The sequence below is a fragment of the Piliocolobus tephrosceles genome, unplaced genomic scaffold (genome assembly GCF_002776525.5).
Source record: "Piliocolobus tephrosceles isolate RC106 unplaced genomic scaffold, ASM277652v3 unscaffolded_16697, whole genome shotgun sequence".
Classification (NCBI taxonomy): Eukaryota; Metazoa; Chordata; class Mammalia; order Primates; family Cercopithecidae; genus Piliocolobus; species Piliocolobus tephrosceles.
Window position 1 is genome coordinate 1 of NW_022298417.1, and position 8355 is coordinate 8355.

Genomic DNA, 8355 nt, shown 5'->3' on the forward strand with positions numbered 1-8355 from the left:
GAGATTACAGGCATGAGCCACCGCGCCTGGCCGAAGTTGAGCATCTTAAGCCCCAACTGTATTTTGGGTTTTGTATCATAGCCATCACTGTTGACCTTAATGGGCCTAGTTTTAGTTGCAGGAAGGTTATTCCAATTAAGAGAGAGTTAAGGAATACATAGCAGGTAAAGTGGTAGAGTTAGAGTAGGTATCAATTTGACAAAGAGGAAGAGAGAAATAAGGGAGATGGTTAGCTGGGGGAAGGAGAGAGTTTCAGGGTATGCTTAAAATGCAGACTATGAAAAAGGAACCTGGAAGACCTTGAACTGTGTTTAAACTGCAGGGACTCTGGGCACTGCCAGCTAGTAGCTGGCTGACCTTGTGAGAGTCACTTAAGCTCTCTGGGGAATCATTTTCCTCATCTGTAAAAACGGCGGAATAGTCCCTACGACATAGGACTTCTGTAAGCATTAAATGAGTGAACATGTTTAACAAACTCAGAAAAGGGCCTGGCAAAGTTGTCACACTGTAGGACCGAGCGGGGAGGTCTCCTCTCCCGAGCCCTCGAGCTGTGTTTTCCCAAAGCATATTCCGGCACGCTCTCGCGGCTCCAGTCTCCCGGCCGGAATGGCTGCCGGTGAGACTGGGGCACAACCCTCTGTGCGCAGGCGCGTTGCGGGCAAGGATGGGGCGCGAGGGGCGGGGCTGCAGCCGCCTGGGCTGTTCCAACGAGCGCGCGCCGCCCCCGCCGCGCCCCGCGCCGCCCTTGCTAGCCGGCGCCTCCCGCCCCCTGCATTGCTGATGCTGCTGCTGGCAGACATGGACGTGGTGAATCAGGTACGCGCTCCAGCACCGTGGACAGAGCCCGCCGCTGCCCGGCTGCCAGGGCCGGGTCGCTCAGGCCCGCCGACTCTGGGAGGTGGTGGCCAGGGTCTGGCAGCGGAGACTCGGTCCCCGGCGCTGGGGCTGGGGTCTGCGGCAGGTGAAGGGGAGGAAAGGGGAGGTGGAGAAAAGGAGTGCGCTCTTTGCCGCAGCGAGGGCCGTCCTCACTGCCGCAGCGGGGGCCCCCGGAGCCCAGTTCATTACTGGCGACCGCGAGGGGAGGAATAGGGGCCCGGGGGCTGGAGTGAGGGCAAGGGACAAGGGGAGGGGAGAGTGGAAGGAAGATGGGGGGTGCTGCGGATAATCTAGGAAATAGAGCGACAGAAGGTGTGGGGGCGGGGGTGGGGGAGAGGACTGGCACCCGCCCCTCCCAAACAGAGACTGTACCCCCATAGGCGACCACCCCTTCCCCCAGAGCACACCTAGGGGACAATCTGGTTTTACTCCTTCCAAAACCCCCAGTCTCCTCACCTCCAGCACATAGCGACTGAAGCCATGTCCCAGCCCTCCCCCACCTTAATCAGTCCAGACCCTCTCCGCCATCTCTCTCTTCTTCGCCACCTCAGAAACTCACCCCCAATCAGTCCCAACCCTTCCCCATCCCCATCACCTCAGACCTCCACCATCACTGCCATCTGACACACCTTTACCGCTGCAGACCCTTCCCCCACCTGAGCCAAACCGACTCCTGCCCTGTTATGACTCACCTTCACCATCACAATCCCCCACCAGAATGCACCCCACTCCATCCCCGTTCTCCACCCGAACCCCTTCCCTATCTGACTCGCCTTTACGTTTCAGACCTGCTCCCCCTCCTTAACTAGTCCTGACCTCATCCCCATCTCCCTCACCCCCGACCTCTGCCATCTGACTCACCATCTCTTCAGACCTTCCCACCAGTCCTTGGACCCCTGGAGTCTTTTCTCAGAGACCCTGGGGCTCACACCTTTCCCAAGGTGTCACTTTCTCCTTTTCACCCCCTCCCAGAGGTCACATGCTCCATCCCCAGGGGTCATTGATAGGCAGCCTTGCCACTCACCTCCCTCTCTACCTCCAACAACCCCACCCCTTCCCCACTGTTTCTCTCCTCAGCTGGTGGCTGGGGGTCAGTTCCGGGTGGTCAAGGAGCCCCTCGGCTTTGTGAAGGTGCTGCAATGGGTGAGTGTGGTCTGGGCTGTTGGGGGAGAGTGCAAGGAGTGAGGGAGGTCATGGGGTCCAGAAGAGCAGGGGTGGAGTAGGGACGGGTAGCCAGAGATGAGTGCGGGGGTTGTAGGGGATGGGGGAATTAGGCTCCAGGGTGAGGTTTCAGGGGTTTGAAGCCAGAAAACAGATGAGCTGTGACGTCACATAGGGTTGAGGGTACCCCCGTTGTGAAGTGGGAGATTGTGACGTCCTACCTCCTCTCCTGAAGTGAGGGAGGGGTGGGGGAGGTGGAGCCTGTAGCAGATGCTGGGTGAGCTATGCAAAGCCAGAGAAACCCAGAGACAGTGAAGGTGACAGAGAGAATGAGGGACAGGGAATGATAAAGACAGAGATGGAAATACTGAGAAAAAAAAAGAAATATGGAGATGAGAAGAGATACAAAGATAACAGAGAAGAGACAAACAGAAACAAAGAAAAGGGAGACACAGAAAACAGATGCAAAGAGAAACAGACGCAGGGAGAGAGGCAGGAAAACAGGGTGGGGGAGAGAGAGACACAGAGAGAAAGAGACACTCAGAAAAAAGAGAAACCAACACACAGAGAGGCAAGAGGGACACAGAGAGAGAGCCATCTGGAGACCAAGTGAGAGACAGGACAGAAAGACAGAGACAAACAGACCAAGAAACAGAAAGACACAGACATACAGGCATACACTTACACAGACAGAAAAAAGAGATAAAAAGAGACACCAAGAGATCAGACAGGCAGAGGCAGAGAGGATCAGAGACACAGAGAGACAAAGAGACATCTGAGAAAGACAAAGACACATAGAGAAACAGAGATACTGAGAGAAACAGAGACACAGTGAGATACACAGAGAACAACAGAGACAAACAGAGAAGAGGGAGGTCAGCATGGAGAGGCAGAGACAGAGAGAGACACAGAGAGAGAGAGAAACAGGAAGAGACAGCCATACCCTTGTAATCAGCTTGTCCTTGGTCCCGAAGAGCCTGATTAGGGGTTGGGGGTGGGGACTGCTCCATCTGCTGCTGCCTGTGCTGGGCCCCCAGTCTGTCCAGAGGAGGGCACCTCCCTCCCACATGCACACAGGTTCACTGTGGCCATCCCCATCCCTGCTGCCCAAGGTCTTCGCCATCTTCGCCTTTGCCACATGCGGCAGCTACAGTGGGGAGCTCCAGCTGAGCGTGGATTGTGCCAACAAGACCGAGAGTGACCTCAGCATCGAGGTCGAGTTCGAGTACCCCTTCAGGTGTGCTCCCACCCTGGGATCCCAACAGACCTGGGAGAGGAAGGGGCAGGGTGGAACCGGCCAATACCTCCCCCCCAAGTAGCTCCTGCCCAGCTCCCACCTCAAGAGGCCACATCCACTGGGATCACTGAGCACCTGCCTTGTACCCGGCACTGCTCTGGACTCTAGGACTATGTGGTGAGCAAGGCAGACATAGGCTGTGGCCCTCTGGCTCTGTTCCAGCGAAGGGGTAAAGGACAGGCAATAAATAAGATAACCCGGTAGGTACTCAATTAATGTTAGCCAATATTATTATTTAATCCCCATTCATTCATTCTATACACATTTTTGAGAACTTATTGTATATCTGGTACTACTCAAAGTGCTGGGAGCATGATAGTAACTAAAACAGACCCAACTCCTGCCAGGCGCAGTGGCTCACGCCTGTAATCCCAGCACTTTGGGAGGCCGAGGCGGGTGGATCACCTGAGGTCGGGAGTTTGAGACCAGCCTGACCAATATGGAGAAACCCCATCTCTACTAAAAATACAAAATTAGCCAGGCATGGTGGTGCATGTCTGTAATCCCGGCTATTCAGGAGGCTGAGGCAGGAGAATCACTTGAACCTGGGAGCCTAAATCGCGCCATTGCACTCCAGCCTGGGCAACAAGAGCGAAACTCCATCTCAAAAAAAAAAAAAAAAAAAAAATAGACCCAACTCCCTACCTTCATGGAGCCTAGATTATAACAAATAAATTAACAAAGAGGATAATAGCAGACTAAGAGAAACTCAAGGAGGGGATCCTCATGTCGGGTTTTATGGTAGAGAATAATGAGGGGCACTGCTCAGATATAGGGAAAAATTAAACCCAGTTAAACAATTCTGACATTTATTGAGCTCACACTGTGTGCCGGGCACTACACTGGGTGCTAGGTACACAAGAATGAGCACAGCTGGCATGGGCACTACCCTCACAACGATGTCTACCTCCTGCAGGGTGGGACAATCGAGACCCACAGACTCAATCCCTGCACAGGTTTCTGAGACTCCCCCACTATTTGGCCAAATTACATAACCACTCTGGGTCTCAATTTCCTTATCTATAAAAAGGAATACTAATAATATCTACCTCACAGGGTTGTGGTTAGCATTCAATGAGTTAATACTCATCAGGTGCTTAGCACAGTGCCTGGCACACAATAAGTGCTCCATCAGTGTTTGTTCAATAAATAAAATAAATTTAAGGAACTCAGGAAAGAGGACAGGGATTGAGTTGGAAACTGGGGGTCTTCGAGCACTAAGGGTAAATGTAGGCTCAAGAGATCACCCAGTGGGGGGATGGAAGAGTGAAAATAGAAGAAAACCTAGCACAGGCCCTGAGCAATGATGGAAAAGAGAGGAGGTACCGGGAAAGTGTGGCCTGAGAGGCAGAGGGGCAGCCAGGTATCCATGGGTCCACAGAGGCAAGGGAGAGAAGAGTTTGGGGAAGGAGGGGGAGCTGGCAGCATGGGACACTGCTTAGAGCCGGCCCTTTGGGGATCCACAAGACCTCAACCATCCCCACACCTCTCATGTCTAGAACTTTGGGTCCTAAGGCTCTAACCCACAAGTCCCCCAGAAAAAGAGTCTTGGCCCTGGGTCCCCCTGAGCAAATCTCTCCCAAACTGCCCTAATACCCAAGGACCTGTCATTCCCTCTTATGGACCTCCTCTTCTGACCCAGCCCACTAGAAATAGAAACTCAAACCCAGATGCAACTCCTAGCTCCATCACTTAGGAGCTGTACAACTTTGGGCAAGTAACAACCTTGCTAAGCCTCTGTTTGTTCATCTGTAAAAAGGGTATAATAAAGCCTGCTTTAGAGAATTGCTGGAGGCTGTCATTAAATGAGACAATTATGTAAACTGCTTAGTAGGTGATTAATAAGTGCAAGCCTCTTCCCTCAGGGCCTTTGCTACACAAAGGCATTGGCACCATTTGCTCAATCTCAGGATCCTGGCCTCCAATCTGAGACCATGCTCCAGTACTTCTCCCCACAGACATTTTCTCTCTACAACCCCCACCTTTCTTCCATCACACCACAGGAAAGGCCTTAGTCCCAGGACACCTCCCCTCTTCCCTCACATACACACACCCTGTTCCAGGATCCCTTTACCCTCCTTTCTTTCTGTCTTTTCCTGTTGTGTAGTTGCTGGGCTCTCCTCTGCTATGCATACATTTTTTTCTCTTGGGGACCTGAACTGGGGTGGGAGAGGAAAGTCAACATGAGGAAGGGAGAAAACAAGGTTCAGATCCCAACTCTGACATTCCCTTGCCAGCCGTGTGACTTCAGGCAAGTTAATGCACTTCCCTGAGCCTCTGTTTCCGCCTCTGTACATTTCATTTGATAAACATTTCTTGAGTGCCTGCTAGGTGCCAGCACTGTTCCAGGGCCTGGAGATACAGTGGTGAAAACAGAGGAAAAAGCCCCACCCTCTTGTAGTTACAGCAAAAAACAAGATTAAAAAAAATAAAATATCTGGTATGTCAGATGGATACCACTACTATGGAGAAAAGTGGAGCAAGGAAGCCAGGCTAAGGAGTGCTGGTTGTGAGAATGTTTCAATTTAATTTTAAGTAGGGAGATCAGGGAAGGTCGCAATGAGAAGGTGACAGTTGAGCAAAGCTTCAAGGAGATGAGGGAGTAAGACCCGAAGCTATCTAGGGGGAAAGCATTCCTGGCAAAGGGAACAGCGAGTACAAACAAAGATGCTGGGGAGGGAGGATGCCTGGCAAGTTCTAGAAATAATCGAGAGACCAGAGTGCTTGGGTTGGAGTGAGGGATGAATAATACCTATCTCACCAGGATGTTTTGAGCAATCAGTGAAATGTGACTGGTACATAGTAGGTGCTCGATGAATGGTTATTTCCTCCTCTTCCTGGGGCCTTGTCAGAATCGGGGGGACCCATGATTGGGCTGGAGGGTTGAGGGGGTTCTTAGGGGCTGGGCCACACCTGCCCACCTCTGTTTGCAGGCTGCACCAAGTGTACTTTGATGCACCCACCTGCCGAGGGGGCACCACCAAGGTCTTCTTAGTTGGGGACTACTCCTCGTCAGCCGAATTCTTTGTCACCGTGGCTGTGTTTGCCTTCCTCTACTCCATGGGGGCTCTGGCCACCTACATCTTCCTGCAGAACAAGTACCGAGAGAATAACAAAGGGCCCATGCTGGTGAGTCCCCACAACCACTTGCATGTAGCGACCATGGGGACACGGAACCTCAGGGACACAGCCATGCTCACAGACCACACCAAATCCCAGACAGGCCCACAGGCACACAGCCACCATAACAGCCACACATATAGCTGCTGCTGCTATTAATCCACACCAGGCATCAGGGACACAGAGTTATAGAGTCACAGAGACATACAGCCCATGCAGAATCCCAGACAGGCCCACACCTGAGAGCCTTCCTGCTCTCACACAACCACACAGCCTAGTTCAAAGGAAGAGGCCCACAGAGGTTCACTGTGACAGTCATGCCTGTCATCATGCCACACCGACACACTGATTCCTACACCGCTGTACTCACACACCCTCAGCCTAGACACAAAATGACAAAAATTCCCACATGCAGACAAAAGTGGAAAGACACATTACTTTCCACAGATTCGGAAATCATCCCACAGAGTTCCCCTCCCCCCAACACCCACAGCCACATATCACAACACACTCCCACATCCTCTGTGTCATGTACACACACAAGCTCAAGCTGGGAGGGCCACCTTCAGGTGAAAGTGCTGTGGGCTTGAAAGCTGAAAAGGCAAGGGAGAGACAGGCCTCTTCTGGGGGTCTCGTCCCCAAAGAAAGCCTGTGATCCGAGGAGGCCCCAGGGCCTAGCGTGAAGCAGTCCACTCACAGTGCCGTCTTCCTCACCCCTGCCTGCCTTAGGACTTTCTGGCCACGGCTGTGTTTGCCTTCATGTGGCTAGTTAGCTCGTCGGCGTGGGCCAAGGGGCTGTCAGATGTGAAGATGGCCACAGACCCAGAGAACATTATCAAGGAGATGCCTGTCTGCCGCCAGACAGGGAACACGTGCAAGGAACTGAGAGACCCTGTGACCTCGGGACTCAACACCTCGGTGGTAAGCCCTAAGTGCTGGCTGGAGGAGGGAGAGTGGAAAACAGTACAGTCCGGCATGGGGAGTAGTGGAGCGGGAGAATAAGAGGAGAGTCAGGGGAGATCCAAGGGGTGTCCCTGGAGAACACGTGCCAACACTGAAGGATGAGCTAGCAATTGTAACCACTGTGACACCACAGACTGTCCCCAAAGGGGGAACATGACAGCTTCTGTCCAGATTAGGTTTGGGAGGCCTGGATCCCAGACCCAGCCTAGACATGTAGAATTTCTGGCAACTCAGCACCCTCTTGGGACCTCAGTTTCCTCATGTGCAAAATGAAGGAAAAACTTGAAATGTTTCCCCACTTGGATGCCCCCTGCTGGCTGGAGTCAGACTGTCTGCGCTCAAATCCCAGCTCTACATCTTGCAAGCTCCCTGACCTGAAACTGGCGACAGCCTATCAGGGTTCAGTTGAGCATGTATAATCGAAAACTAATAATGGGTCTTGCTCCAAAGTTGAGTATTTAGTGAACTAATAATACGGAGTGCTCAGAAAAGGGCCTAGCACAAGGTAAGTCGTATACAAGGATTACAGATGCTAAGATTACAACTTTTCTTTCCTGTCACTTGCTGGATGTGAGACTTCAGGTAACTTAGCCTCTAGGGCCTCAGTCTCCTCAACTATAAAATGGAGATAGTATTTCCTGCCCAAAACTGAATTTTAAGTAAACTTATAACATGTAAAGCTCTTAGAAGAGGGCATGGCATATAGGGAAAGATAACGTAAAGTGTTTTATGTCTTAAAATTACTTTATGTGGCTGGGCGCAGTGGCTCACGCCTGTAATCCCAGCACTTTGGGAGGCCAAGGCGGGCAGATCACCTGAGGTCGGGAGTTCAAGACCAGCCTGACCAAAATGGGGAAACCCCATCTCTACTAAAAATACAAAATTAGCCAAGTGTGGTGGCACACGCCTGTAATCCCAGCTACTCGGGAAGCTGAGGC

The 8355-nt window shown here is 52.1% G+C and overlaps 1 protein-coding gene across 1 annotated transcript; it reads left to right on the plus strand.

Annotated features, from left to right (window-relative positions):
- The first annotated feature begins 712 nt into the window (after positions 1-712).
- On the plus strand, positions 713-8044 carry LOC111533932 (synaptophysin). Its single transcript, XM_023200582.2, has 5 exons — positions 713-816; positions 1954-2019; positions 3150-3274; positions 6268-6463; positions 7184-8044. Exons 1-5 carry the CDS (start codon positions 781-783, stop codon positions 7454-7456), a joined length of 696 nt encoding a protein of 231 aa, XP_023056350.1. The 5' UTR covers positions 713-780; the 3' UTR covers positions 7457-8044.
- The last annotated feature ends 311 nt before the right edge of the window (positions 8045-8355 follow it).